At 38.6% G+C, this 15,997-nt stretch overlaps 1 protein-coding gene across 5 annotated transcripts in view; it reads right to left on the minus strand.

Moving 5' to 3' along the window:
* Positions 1-15,997, minus strand: part of rgs3a (regulator of G protein signaling 3a) — a 122,262-nt gene that overhangs the window by 17,241 nt on the left and 89,024 nt on the right. For all 5 annotated transcript variants that reach the window (XM_080304253.1, XM_026173696.2, XM_080304254.1 and 2 more), the window contains one exon: positions 14,826-15,818. In XM_080304253.1, the coding sequence (XP_080160379.1) occupies positions 14,826-15,818 (993 nt within the window). The remainder of the gene's footprint in view (positions 1-14,825; positions 15,819-15,997) is intronic.

Genomic DNA, 15,997 nt, shown 5'->3' on the forward strand with positions numbered 1-15,997 from the left:
TACAGGAACACACTGATTAAACTCTACATAAGAGGAAGTCATTATGGGTTTCAACAAATTACCACTGGTCTACCTGAATATAAGCCTTTCATAGGAAACAGCGTCAGAGCAACAGGGACGTTTATGACACCTATGTTTTAAATAAATGAAACGGAAATATTTTTTATGAGGCCATGGTCCTGTCGTCCAGTGAAAAATATTATTACAGTTTGTTGATATAAGCTACTTGCAAACCTGTGGAATATTAGCACCAAACACCATCTGACTTTATGTGTAACTCCCAAAGAGCCTCAAAACTTGAGTTTCAGCAAACTGTATAGCACTGTTAATACAAAGAATTTAGTTTTGAGTAGTAAAAAATATAATATAAAAGCATTAAAAATGTATTCTTAGGTATTAGTTCTACTTTTCTTCTGTTTTGCTCCTTTTCCTCTTTGTTCCTTCTGATAGCCCAAGCCCAGCTTCACGCCCGCACACGGTACACACACACATGTACACACAACTGTGTGCCTGGCAATGGTCAGTAGAGGATAACAAAAGTATGAGGCTTTTCTAAAAATAGCCTTGGTGCACGAGTCTCTGTGAGAACAAACTTAACTGAAGACAGCAAGAAAACACAGCATTAGCCAAAGACCACACGGCGACATAGCCCCCTGACGCACGGGATGCACATGTTGGCACGCTGTTACGGATTGCGGGACAGCTGTGTAGATACAAAGTTTAACAGACTTCGTGACACATGTGCCTTTGGAGGCCATTGTGTGTACTTATATATGTATGCATGTTCTACATAAAGTTTCAAATGTTTATAAAAAGACACCCATGCTCGTGGCATGTCTGTTCAGTAAACATCAAAGGAGAATATGTGTGTGCCACACTGGGATAGGACACAAACTATTTGCCTTCAGTTCAATAAATTGTTCATTCTTTAACTCCACACCACCGACAAACACACTGTAAGAACAATATTATGAACACAGCTCAGAAGGATTCCTGACCCAGACTCAGGTCAGACTCCAAATCCGCCCCCAACCTAAAACCGTAGAGGTGAATAAATGTATTTTGCTCTTTGTGTATTCAAACTACTTTTTGGCTTTTCATGCCCTGCTGCCTTTTCGTCATCAGGCCTCCTTCAGACTGCTTCCATCCATTTCAGCCCCCTGTTTCTTTGTCTGTTTGACCACAAACTCACAAGCCAGTGTCTGAGCAATCCACTCCAACTAGTAAAGCATTAGATTGGTGCTGCGTGTCAGAGCCCCGCTTCCTGGCATTGTGTGGCAGTGTTTATGTGGCATACCCCATTCACAGTGATCTAATGATGCTGTTAAAACCTTGCATCACTGCCCTGCTCTGAACCTGGTTTTCCAGAAGCTCTGATGCGAGCCAGCTTTGATAAGTAAACACAGTTTTACCGATACTAAAATATTAACGGTTTAGATAGCTGGGCTGGTGTAGGCTTTAGGCTATAACAGTAACAACAAAAAGATTCCCTGAAGATTAAATTGTTATTTTTAAGCACACGAAAGCCACAGAATTCAGAAAAAAGAGGACTTTTTTTCACATGACTGCCTGCCTGATTTCAGACCAGTCTGCACAGTTTTCAATCTGGGTTGACTTTTATTGGTATAATCCTACTTGTGCATTCAAAAGTTGTTATCTGAACACCAAAATGCAATCATGCAATGAATATAACATAAAGCTCAGAATGTATTTCTATCTTCAAGCCCTCACCTAAAATCACTCTATAAGCTGTTTTTGATTTCACTGTGATAACGTAGCAATGAGCACAAAGCAGACAAAAGGAAAGGGTCAGACATCAATAGCGTGAGCTGCAAAATGCAAAATTACAGCATGCTTCTTTATATTACAAATTCATTCATTCATTAGCCTTCCTCATCTGGCAAGCAAAACGCTTGCTTCAGGGAACTGGAAAACTGGAAAAACGGTTTATGTAGTTCATGCAACTGGATAAAATTGCATATTAGGCATTTGGTTTTGTGGTTTTTGGTCTCCTGTTTCTTTGTTAAATGTGAGCTTTTGCCTTTTTCCCTTTGTATACTGTTGTATTTTCTGGCTGATATAAACAATCCATTGTTCCTTCAGTGGTCCTTGGAGAGAGCAGAGTTTGCTGTTTTTTGTCTCTAGTCACCTATGTTTTTTCCAAGTCTCTGGCATAAATCTGTGCAGATACTTTCAAGGGCAAGAAAAATGGCCAAGATAATCATCAAACAAGCAGCCTGTGTCTGGTGATTTTCCTGGGTTATGAAAGCCTGTTATGCAAATGGCCTATTATTACTTTTCAAAATAGAACGAGTGACGCACAGTTATATTCATGCAAGTATATAAAAAAAACATGTATTGAAGATAGTTTCACATAAAGGTCCCTACTTTGCGTAAAGATGTATTTTCTAACTCCAGGACCTCCACAGGAAAGTACTACTCGACAATTAGCTTTGCTTAATTTGAGGCAGATGACCGCATTTTATCACTCCGAATCGTAATTATTTTTTTTAATTATCTCTCGTAGGTTTTCTCAGTAATTGTAGTGTAATATCAACACACACTGAAAACAAATAATCTAAAACTAATCTAAATTCAATTAAAGAAATCATACTTGATAATTAGAGGTCAAAAATTATAATGAACACGCTTTGATTAAAATAATCATTTGGAATGTGCTCTGGCACTGCTGTTAGACTGTTTTTATCATTCCTTCATGTGCAACACAGGCTATTTGGCGAAAAGATATTATAAGGTAATCGTACGTGTTCAATTTTATTTTACTTTTTTTTTCATCTCTGGAAAGGAAATCAGTGATTAGACGCTGCATTAGACTTAAGGTATAATAAAAGACAACTGGTTATGCTCCAAAACAATTATCGCTGTTGAAGGTGTATTTTTGTTGTTTCTGCAAAAATTGTTGAAAAGTGTTTAAGTGGAAGAACTCAAAGTGACAACAGAGATGACATTGTATAGAGGGATGATTCAGATCGTGTTCCGTGTCAACGTTTCATTACGTGAACATCCACTGCCTTTTCAGAGTGAAAACTACCCTAAACTAAATAAAAGAGAAATGAACTGAATTCAGAGCATAAGGAAAATAGAGATCATTTCAGATTAAACACTAAAGTTAAATGTTACAACTGACAACATAGTGCTAAAAAAGATGGAGTCTTTAATTCTGGCATGTTAAACCATTTATATAGTTAAGTTTGATTGGGTGACCTGTGTCTGAAGAGAAAAACAAGATAGGGAGAATATTGTAAACAATTATTCATATTCATACACACGATGCTTTCAGTGCTTCTTTTGGTATGACATTTTCTTTCCACAGTTCTTTTATGGCTTTGTATTAAAAGCTCTGAGAAAACATTTTTAGATGCCTCTATAATTCTTTATGCGTTATTATATAACTGCTTCAGTTATTGTTTTTCCAGCTTCCTTTATAAATGATAGGAAATAATCTTGTGGTCTTCCCAGTGGCTGCATGATGTTTATCTGCATTCATCGGTCAGAATGTGTACAGTTGTTGGTGTAACCGAACGGCAACATACACTCTAACACACACGCATCCAAACAGTACAATGGGACAACTACAATTATCAGAAATATCTCTGAACAAACTCAGTGACCAGCAGCCAGGATACTGACTCATTCCTACTCTAACTACATTATGAAAGTGGTTACAATAGGTGCATTGTCTGAGTGTGTGCTTGTGCTTGTGTGTGTGTGTGAGGATGTCTGGGTATATTGAATGCTTGATCTGATTCTTCCCTGCCTCCTGTTATTCAGCACCTCTCCGGAGATGGCTGCTTTCCTGCATTAGTACTTCCCATGTCATGGTATGTTAATGAACAATGCTAGGACAACGTCACTCTTTTGAGCTGCTCTGACAAGATGTCAGGTTACTAAGACATTTTCTGACCAGCAGATGACCTTTCTGCATGTAATTCTAAATGGCTGCAGCTACAGAGTTCTCCCCAAAACTGGCTGTTATACACAGACTGAAAAAGTAGGTCACTGATTCCTAATCAGAAGCAGCTACATTAGGAAGATGTCAAAAAAACAAACACATACTGAGCTAATTTTAAATAAGTATATAAGATATATATGTATATATACAGTAACCAAAGAGCTTCTCAGGTCAGAGTAATGGGATATTGTTCAACGCTAAAGTCAGTCAACAATTCAATTATTAATTACAAAATTGAATTGAGAATTCAGACCTACAAGCAAGCAGCAACTAAAGGGGGCTGCAGTAATGGCCTAGCAGTCATTGACTCGAAAGGCTTTTCATCCAAGTATTTAAAAAAATCCTTATATTTAAAATTATGTTAGTTTGTCCAAATAACTTTAACCCTCTGAATGTATGTTTAAAATGGTCTATAATTCCTAAATACTTAAAGCATTGTTTTTGTTAAGTCCATTGACGTAAAGTTGAAAGTCTTAAAAACCCACTGTGGTGGTATACAGAGGCAAAACTACAAAACTGTGTCTTTACTGAAGTGTATATTTTGTAAAATAATAAGCCTTTAGCCTTCAAGGCTACTGCAGCTGCAGATAAAATCCACATTCGTCCATCTAGATTTTTCAACATATTATTTCAGGATATCTAATGAACAACGTGTCTCATAAAATCTCAGCTTCTCTTGTAATTACTTTAATAGCCAAAGCAAGGAAAACTAAAAAGTCATCATGCTGACCTTGTTCAGTCTGATGACTTTTTTTCATGTTCCATGTTTGATGAACATCCTGACATCTTTATTACTACTGCTACTAAAGCTTCACAGCTAGGATTCAATATAGCAGTTACAGTCCTCAGCAATACAGACCTTTCAGATCATACTAAAGTGCGTTTGCACAGATAAGCTGCACTTTTTATAACTAGAACGTTACATCCCTGATAAAGGGAGGTTATTTAAATCCTAAATAATTACCACTGTCTTGGTGCAAATAAATTCTTTGCCTTTAGTTTCAGTATAATGTTTCCACATCAATATGAGGGAGCCAGATAACACTGTCCTATTGGCTTTATGTTGCATCACCAGTCATCAACGAGTGGTCAGTCTCGTTGATCATTACGGTCCTGAGGTCAGAGTGGTAACACATAGAGCAAGAGTGTTAGTGCTGTGAGTAGCAGGTGCTGCCTTGAATCTGTTATTAGCATTTTGTATTTTTATCACAGCCAAGCAGAAGGGCTGGTTGCCACCAACTAAAGTGATTACTAGGAAAGTAGCAGGTCAGGAAGAGACGTATGGCATTCAAGAGGGAAGGAAGGAATGCTGCAAATGAGATTCCAAACACAGAAGCAGGGGAATGATGTGGGTCACACATCCATTTGTGTAAATGTCATGCTTCCTCCGTCCCAAGGGAAGTAAACAACACACAACAGTCATGGAATATCTGGCATTACCATTGGTCTCAATGTGTAGAGTGACTGAGAACTGCTCCCAGTCATTTTTAAGTCGCCATGTCCAAACTCTTTTACTTTGATGTGTTCTGAAAATCAGCAGCTTTAAAAAAGTATGTTTTATTTTTATTTATTATTTATTATTATTTTCTGTGCAAATAGTCCCTTAAAAAGTAACCTGTCCACAAAAAAGAAAACTGAAAGCAAAAGTAGAACATCAGTGCTTCTTGTGCGTCGGCTGTTTTAAAGCTATAAAATGCCTGCTAAAGACAAATGTCATTCTCCAATCTGGACTAAAAGAAATGGTTGGCTTTGTAAAAAAAAGGTTTTATCAACTAAAAATAAACAAAAGCTATAGCAGTGTATTTAATACATTTTGTGAAATTAATAATTGTTCTCTCTCTATAGCAAACTAAATGTACTTTACGTTAAAAAAAAAAAGGATAAACATTATTTATACTGTGTCCAAGCTGAGTCAACCTTACGTTAATTAGTACCACTGCTGCACGATTAAATGTGAGGCATTCAACAGATTATTGTAGTCATAACAGAAAATAGCAAGCAAAAGAACTCCATGGAAAATACATAAAAGGGTTAGGAATAAAAAGATTATTCATTAGCTAAATTACATCTTTTATTCCATAATGAACAAGCAAAGAGTGAACTGTGATTTTCCTGTCTTTACCCTTCAGGGCTGATTGCTCCATTGACTCTGTTCCCATCCTGTGAGGACAGCATGTGTGTTCCTATCCTCCCACCAGCATTGTTCTCCCTGACTTCTGCTGCCCAGGGAGTACAACAGAGTGTACGACTTTGTCCTGTTTCTGTGCGTGCTGGGACACACTTACATGCTTCTACAATGCAAAGCAAGGCAGATTTATGTGCTGATAGCACAAATTGCACATGTACGTCTGTCTCCATGTATGTCCCTCTTTTACTTCAGTCAGAACACACAGTTCATTCAAAGTCTATCCAAGACAACCGACTGTGCAGATGAATGCTCAGATTTGGTATTAACAGTATTACCAACTGCAATAATAGCGACCTTGAAGAGTATTGACAGAGTACAGTCTGTTAGCACTACACAGCAAGTTTCATGTACTGAATGATTTGCCATTTATAATCTGTGAAATAATTTGCAAAGGACTTAGATGAAAATTTTGAAGTATTTGGAAGTATTTTACTGAGTGGAGATCATCCAGCAAAATGTGAATGTGACTGATATTGCGGCCAAAATTCAACTGAGCTCATAGAGAGATGGAGGATGAAAATCACCACTGAGCACACTTTCTTGAGACTAATGCTAGCTAATGCTAGCTTGCCAGCTAATCTACAAGCTATCTAGGCAAAATACTGTCTTGAGTGGATAAGATCAGCTAATTCATCCAAATTTCTGAGGCTGATATGGCAACTTAGCTTGCTATTTTCCAATGATTTGTTGGTTTTTATCCAGCAAAATGAAATATGTATAACTGATGTTTGCGCTTCACAGCACTAGCTAAAAGAAAAACCAAAGTTAGCTAAAGGACAGAAAGAAGTTACATGTGTCCTGCACTGGTGGCCAAAATCTGTTTTGTTGCTATTATATTTATACCCAGCTACAAGGTATATATGCTGGTCTCTCAGTCAGTTTACAACATAGGGTATGATAGAGGGTAGAGGAGGATTTCCCCTCTCTCTGGTCTACATATCTCCCCCCTGCTAATTTTTTTTAATATCCCCAGTGGGGATATAAAAATGCACCCTACCCCCTCTGATTCTTACTGCTTCATTTCAGAACGATCTACAGCATGAACAACAACACAGCGAGAAAGTGAGTTTTCCTTTCAGCACTTCAACACAGATGACACTGCCTGTTAAGTGGGGCTATAATCTAATTCTTTCCACTACAACCTCTTATTAAGCCACTAAATAAATATGCTTTAGAGTACAAACCTAACCAAATAAGTGAGAAATGAACCAAATTCACCCCCCCAAAAGAAAAAAAGCCTAGATGTATTCCTGGACATCATTGGCATCAGAATTCCTTACACAGATGACTTATCCAGCTTCTTATCACTTTTTACAGCTATGCAACAGGGCTGCTGTCATCATGCAGTTCTAAAGGGAATCTTCAAATAAATTATGTGCAGGGTTTGTTGGCTTTGCAACTGATGGTGCCTCTGCTGTGATGCACTAATAGAGAGGAAAAGCCACAAAAGAGCAAAACGATCAGTCATACACTTTATAATGAACCTGATCGTCATTTACTGCATATTGAATACGGTCCATGATGCTGCAAAACACTTTAAAGAGCCAAGTCATTTTCACATATTCATTAACTCTCAAACTCAGAAAGTCTACTATTGATCTCAATAAATATAACATAGTTAGAGTTGCCTCCTTTGCCTCTTTAGAGATTTGAATGTGTGGTTAAAAGAGGAGCAGTGTGCTGCAGATGATGCTCTGCAGGATAGTAGAATATATGCCAACATGCAAGCAAGCTATTAAATATAGAGGAATATTTGTTTTATTAAATATTTTATTAAATACCCAGTCGGCCAAACATTGCTAGGTGGAAGAAGGATCTGATTTAGTTTTGGTATGTTTAACCATTTGTATTGTTTCACTGAGCCAAATGCATTTGGAGACAAAAACAGGAGATGGAGAAAATTGCTCTTTTTAAGTGAATTTGATTAATTAAAAAAAAAAACTTCACTACATTACTTTAAATGCTGAGATTAGATGTATACGTTCAGAGCTTTTTTTTCTGAAGCTCATAATTATTTTAATAAGACAAACAGTACCAACTAGAGCAATGTCCCGTAAGCTTCACTGTGCAAAACTGGTGGGTGACGCACACATATGTGAACAACAGTTCCGTTAAAGGCCACAGGTATCATTAATAACAACAGCTGTACACGGGTTACTTATGGAACCATCTATAAACATTTATTTATCTAAATATTTTGCCATAGCAGTATTTTTTGGCTGACTCACCCAAAACACTGCTATGGCAACGAGCGCTGTAAACACCTCAGTTCAAACACACAGAGGACACAACTATGAAACAGGAGGCCTTCTGGAGTCTGTCTTGTCTTGAGTCATCTGAATGTCAGGAGAATGCCAGTGATAGCATCCAAAGTCCCAACATTTACCGACCAAAGAGAATACACTATAGGAGACAGTGCGGGTCTGCTGAACTGAGCTCTTCTAGTAAGTGCTCTGACATCAGGGCAACGTGTCTGACGAAAGAAAAGCATCATCAAACACTCTGCGCAGTAATTAGTTTATAGGTCACTGAGCAAATGCTGATGGTCATTCCTGTATACTGCTCAAAGTCTTGCATATTCCCGAGATGCAAGTGATAACGCGATATTGTATTAGTCATCAAGCTGATGACAACTGAAACAATACTCTCCAGTGATTTCCTAGCTCTCAGTCAGTTAGGTCTGTTAGGTCTCCCGTGTTGGTTCTTCATACTGTAGAAAGTCACTAACTTTGTTAAGTGTTGGTACTGGAAGCAGGTGTCAGGCAGTCTGTTACAATTACTGAGACAGGGTCCTCTACAGTCATTGGTATTGACATGTGTAGAGCACTCCTTCATGCACAGTTCAGAAGAGTAACTATTCACGAACCCCATTAAAATTCAGGCACAGTCACAAACAGGCAAACAACTGATAACAAATAAACAAGGATAATGCAAGCATAATTACTCAGGATTAGCTAGCCTTTGTTGTGGGGGTTTTGTAAAAATGCACAACTCCATGAATGAGTGGTTAAGTAGTAGCACTGGAGTATGAACGTTGAGATCTTTAACAAAGATTACATTTTTAAATCAGACACACTTTTTATGTGTCTGTATTCTACTACTTTACTTTTGTATGAATTAGTTAAAGTACACTTATCAAGCCTGGAATTTCTCCACATGTTAAAATGGTGTTCGTAGAGCTACGAGAAACAGCTTCTAACAAACGTTTAAGGAGTGGATGTAAGCAATAACATCATTCTCAAAGCCAATAAGAATATTATGAACTTCTACTGAACTTAGTTTAACTTAGTTAAAATGCACATTGCAACAGGAAAGCCTCTACTCAGCACTGAAACATCCACAGCATACATGTTTGGTTCTGGATGCTCTAAGCTGGCCTAGCACAAGTTTAATCAAGTTTATCTATACTGTGCTTTTAGAGAGGATTATGTTAGACAGATACGTTTTTACATATTACAACATTTAATCATATGTCAGTAATCTACAATTATTAATATCTGTCAGCTCTTTTGAGATGCCAGCACAGAACACTGCATGCCTCATTCACTAAGCATGAAAAGCCAGTGCTGAAGGGAAAGTGGTTTGCAAAGTGGCTTGCAGATGTGAAGTCATTTTAGGCAGGCTAACTTGGATAAGTAGATAGCATTATATTATCTGGGCTAATGGACTCTGCACGACAACATAAACTTAATTTTCATCTCTCCAAAGCACTTTATCTGCTGGTGTGGATAGAGACATTTTGTATGGGACCTGCAGCTTCAACCTGAATATTTTATTCTTCATTAGGCAATTAAGTTACCACATGGTTTCTTGCTTTATAAGATGTTAAAAGTCAGTTGAGAAAGTGACTCCATGAAAATCACAGCATTAAAACAGTGCGCCGTAGGAAAACCACTGGCACTGTGTGTGGGTGCATGTGTGTGTGTGATTTACAAGTGCCATAACTTCTCGTGATATGCCAAAACAGTTCAGGCCAATGTTGTAAATAAAACGAATGGAAACTGTTATGTGGAAAAATTGAAGGAGAATGCAAGAGGACCTCTTGGCTGTGTGTTGTTCTGTAATGTAGCTACAATATGGCTGGGAGTGAAGATGAATCATTAAAAAAGAATAAGAAAGAATGAAATAAAGCTCTCTGTTTGCATACAGAGTGACTAAGGGATTGTTTGATGCAGAAATATGTATATAGACTTAGACGTATATATGTGCCACCTCGGGTTTGTGGGTATGTGCAGTTACTTTCTCCCCAACTGTGCATTCCTCTTCCTGCTTAAGTCAAAATTTAAAAAACAAATGAACAATCAAACATGCAGAGACAGGGATAGGGGAGAATGACATAACATCTCTCTGGAACTTTCCAGACAGCACAGAAGACTTCACCGAAAGACAAAGGGAGATGTCCCTGATTTCACAACAAGAGATAATAAATTGTTCCCAAATTTAAAAAAAAAGAAAAAGTCCTGTTCAGACTTACATAACTCCTTTTTCCCTTTATTGGAAACGTACATGGACACTCACATTACATTTACATTATGGACTCTCCACCATTAAAGTTTGCTGTAAACTGTGGAGTAACACAGCACAACCTAAAAAAAACATTGCATTCAGTTCATTCACATTTTTTTTGTCAATAAGTAGGAGGTGACAGGATGCTGTGTTGACTGCTCTGTAAGTTTGCTCAGTCTCAGTAAATATTTACATGTTACTCATTTAGCATTGCAGTGGACTGGCTGTGCCCTGCGTGCATTTGAACTGTGGCCTTTTGTCCCATCCAGGCCAACTACTGTACAACAAAATCAAGAAAACCCACGCTTTTGTCCACAACGCCATCTGTGTTCAGTGGGTCGTAGTGCTCACAGACGATACGTGCCGATTGTGATGTGCGCCTTGGCACCTGGCAAATTACCTGTGGCGCCTGTTTTGTCTTATGCTGAAACAAAACACTTGAGATGAGCCTGGTACTCATCAATACACTATATTTTTAAACAGTTTCCGTGAATAACTTATTTAGTTCATTCAGTAAAAAAAAAACACAACCAACCCTATTCTTAGGCCCGGTCATGCGCTGAGCCATATGAGATAAACACAAAAATCTTGATATGGAGTCCTATAACCTTTGAGCTAAAATTAACAAATATGCAACTTAGGGCCTGAGGAATAATGAGAGACAAGGATTAATAGAATAGTTTTTCTAGTGGAAAATTGCTGGGGCTTTACTCATATTTTTCTGTGTCACCCTAAAATAGAATATTTAAGTTCCTGTAAATGTTTTTCTTGCTTATTATTACAGCACAGAAAGTATTATGTAAAGGCGAGAAAAACAGAAGCCAATCTTTTCTCTGAAGGTACGTCACTCCAAACACACAGCTGTGTGTTCTATTGTTTTAACCTCTTTAATGTGTGCTTAACCCTAACTATCTTTTCTACTCAATGAGTGTTTTTCTAGCGTTCAACCTGTTTAACATAATACATATGCTTTACTCTGCCAATTATATTTTAGACATTAGTTATAAAAATATATATATTTTTATAACATTAAATTAGTTGTGCGGGAGCCAACACAACAGAACTGGACGGCCTGATTATGTGCACAGTGCACAAACATTACTGGAAAACATCTGCATATATACTGAATTTTTAAGTTATGTTCAAGCCAACAATATGTTTTTTTCTCTCTTTAAATAATGCTAAATAATGTTAAACAACTGTTTTTATTATTTCATGTAAAAGTAAGAGGGGGGGAGTTAATGTTATATAATGCTGGACAGCTACAGAAACTGCCTTGCATGAGAGAAAACTGCAAGTCGGCCTCAGTGATTGGGCTGGAAGTACGCTGAGACCATTTTTACGACTGTCAGAGGTGTCCATAACATCATGCCAAACTACACCGATGTTAAATGTTAAATACATACTAATTTGTTTTCATCAGTGTTCATTTTATACTATCTGCCTGGGGCCATCCTTATGTCAACGCAAGAATGTAAGCATCACACACATTCAGTAAACACACTGAAATAGTTTCCCCACCCAACATCTGTAAAGAGAGGCGATATTTATTCAAAATCCAAACAAACATTTAAGCCCCGTAAACAGATTTTTTCTTTCTTTCTTTGGGTTGCTTGGGTTAGATCCTCACATGTCAGCGACATCTGCGAGGGGGTGGGTGTCTGTGCAGCGAGAGGAGAGTCAATGTAATGACCTCACTGGAAATACAATTTATTGGTTTTAGCTCCTTCTGTAAAAACTATTGTAAAAAAAAAAAGGATAATTTGATCATCTCTGGTTTCCATTTGTTTTGGTTGTTTACATAGAACAATTTTAGCTTTTTTAAATTAAACTTTAAAAAAACTAATTAAAAATATTGTTTACCACATTCATGGTAAAAAAAATAAAATAAAATTATTTTACATAGATGACTAACAATTATTTGAAATAAAATTTGACTTTCTGTCTCATAAAGTATTTTGTTCGTGCGGTGACATAAAACAAGCACCAAGCACCTTGAAAGAGCACTACTACTGGCTACTTGGTTAAGACACAAATTTAAGTATTACTGGTTTAAACTTTTTAAAATGTTTATTGCTATAATTTTGCTTTCTGTTGTCTTTGATTGAAATGCCTTATAAAGTTTATGTAATACCATAAAATACCACAGGAACTACTGGAATGTGAAAAGACACCAAAGAACTTTTACATTTATAAACAGTTGAGCTAGATCAGGTTCATTGCATGGATAAAACATGAACAGTTGAAAAGTCGAGAGGCAAAAATGCGAGGATTAAAAAGAAACAGACAAAAGTATATTCAAATTTTTCACCGGTCCGGTCCTTGCTTACCGTTTCACTGAAGCAGTAAGCAAGAAAAATCTCACAGTCAAACAAACTGACATTATTTTTCTTGACCTGCTCTCTGTCCGTCCCTGGCTCTCTTTGCACTGATGATAGGCCACTAAAAACATCAAGTGAGAAGAAAAGGTGCAGAACGGAAAGAAAGACAGGAGGACGCCTGGTGCTTGTTAAAGGCCAGACACGTCTGTCACACTTTCTAACGCGCACACACCAACCTGCAGCGCACTGAGTTGTGTGCAAAGTATCTTATAGTGTATGATAACTGATGTGGCACGTCAAATATTCAAATAGTAATAAAACAATGTAATCAGTGAAGCTAAGGTTTCACTGCAAGTTTAAAACAAACACGATCAGACAACATTGTATACACTGTTTCTGTTTGTGTCTTTGTTTTACCTCCAAAAACAATGTCAAGGTTAATGATTCTAAATTAATTAAAGTCCCCACCACGTGTGGCTAAATGGTTCTGATAAGTGGTTCTGATTTCATCCTACTGTAACAGCATAACACTGCAAACCAAATAGAGATAGCTTTAACTAAAACACACACACACACACACACACACACACACACACACACACACACACACTGCGCCTGAAGATGTCATTTTAAATAATGGAAACAAAAGCCTCAAAGGAACTGTATCCATGACGGCAAGAGGTAGTAAAATTACCCTTGAATCTGCCAAGACCAATAGGCTGCAGCTCCGTCTGCTGCATTCCTTCCCTGCGCAGTGTACACACCTTGCCATTTAAGGCTGCCGAGTGTGCTGACAGACTTGTGGAGGGAGAGGCAGATAAAGAGGAGAAGTATTTTTGATAAAGCAAGCACTTAATCAGCTCTGTTAGAGCCTACTGAGTTCTGCTATCACTGACTTATTTTCCTTCCATTTAATACATTTTTCTGATCCTTCTTTTCTTTCTTTCTCATTTTTTCCAAACTATTTCTTCTGAAACATGTGTACAGGTGTGCAGACCAGCACTATAAATAGTTTTGGAAGAAACGGTGGCACAGATGATTAATCGTCCGTGTGCACCGTCAGTGTGATAATTCTAAGGACAAATAAAAAACCTATTACTTCATAGTGAACAGGAACATGAGACAGAATAATTTCTCAGTTAGCACTACTCAACACTGGCATGAGCAAAGTGAGAAAAAGCACAACTGTTTCTGTTACTGAGTGTGAGCTGCATAAGGCAAGACAATACGATGCATGCTACCCTCTGCTGGACAAGTGAAACAACATTTACCGGCACTTAATCTCAAACTGCAGAAATCCTTCTCAAATAGGAGCCCATAAATTATTTCATTATTGCACTATTCTATTTTTGTTTGTTACCTTTACAATTTTCTACAATTCTTGACTCTTAAAACTTACACAGATTGGTATGAGATGTGGGAAACACACTGCTATTATAGATAATGCTATAATTTCACAGTATTCTTGGATCTTTTACAGATTTTTACATAACAACATTAGAGAGCCAATGAGACAGTCATTTGAAATTTATGAAAATTTAACAATCAGCATTAAAGTGTTTTGTATGTAAATGTGAGCAATCTGTGAATAATTATAAGTGTTAATTACAAGCTGATGTAATTATAACACCAGGTAGAGCATGCATTTGCTCTGCTTTACCACTTGATGTCACCCTTTTCACTAAAACCACTGGAAAGTAACTGGGCTATTCAGGAGGAGTAGCTGAAACACCACTGGTCAATATCGCAGTGCTTGTTTGTGTGTGTTTCTTGTTGCTTGTACTTCGTGACCTGTTCTCTCTGTGCCTCACTGGTATTTCACAGTGACGTTGCTTACCTTCCTCCCAGAAAATAGCATACACAGCTGATGCATGGAGCCTCCATTCTTGGTCAGCTCTTTCTTCAAGGTTTTAGGTGACGGGAGTGTCCAGCCGCCCTTGTGGGATCCCCCTCCAGTTTCTAGGCAGTTGATGGCGTTGTCAGAAGTGAAGCAAGGTGTGCGGGGGTCCTGCAGGAGGCTGCCCTCGCTGTGTGTGCGCCTGCGGAGGGAATTTTGCACACTCAGCCCCCCTCCTCCGTGTTTCTCACACGTGGCACCCTCTACCATGCTTCGGCGCTTGCTGTCACTGCGTTGCAGGTAGGCATCGTCGCTGTCGTCTTCATCATCTTCTTCTTCAGACTCCTCGTCTTCATCTTCATCGTACTCTTCTTCGTCAGTGTTGGGTGAAGAAAGGGCATCGGCGCTAAAGGAGCGGTCAAGGCGGAGCTCCGGGATAACAAACGAAGATGAGGAGGAGGAAGGGGGAGCGTTGGTGTCAGGCGGCTCTGAGACATTGTCCTCATCTGTGTTTGACACCACCAGGTTTAAGTTCACCTCCTCCTCGTTCCTCTCTCCTTCCTCGTCTCCTTCATCTTCTTTCTCGCAGCCTTCGCTCCCAACACTCTTTCTGCCGGCCTCCTCTTCCTCTTCATCCTCCTCTTCCTCTGGCTTGTTCTCCTCATCCTTCCTGTCCTTCCAGAGTTCCATCTCATGCCCCTCTATGCTCTTGGAATCCTCACCCTCAGTGGAAGGCGGTGGTGTTGGAGGTACCTTAAGTCCCTCGTCAGATCCCACCAGACTTCTAAGGGGCATGTAGACCTCATCCAGAGGGGTGAGTGGCTCTGAGGGGTGAGGACTACCCAGCGTTGGGGGCTCAGAGGGACTGGAGGGATACAGGCTGCTTTCCTCCCCTTCTGAGCTACGTGTCGGCAGATGGAGGCATACACCTCCTCGATCTCCTCCTACTCCACCCAGTTCACATGAAGGGGCATCCACCTTAGGCTCCAACATCTGGAAAGAGAGGAAAAGACAAAAAGAAAGACACAGAGAATGAATAGTCAGCCTCAGGCTGTTTGGATAAACCCACTTAACACTTTCATTCAGTTTGGTTTGAAATACTCCTATAATGATGTTGAGTTATACTGGCAGGACGAGACAAGACAAAACAGTGTCTTTTGGGATGATCACAG

The sequence above is a fragment of the Astatotilapia calliptera genome, chromosome 7 (genome assembly GCF_964374335.1).
Source record: "Astatotilapia calliptera chromosome 7, fAstCal68.1, whole genome shotgun sequence".
In the NCBI taxonomy this organism is placed as follows: Eukaryota; Metazoa; Chordata; class Actinopteri; order Cichliformes; family Cichlidae; genus Astatotilapia; species Astatotilapia calliptera.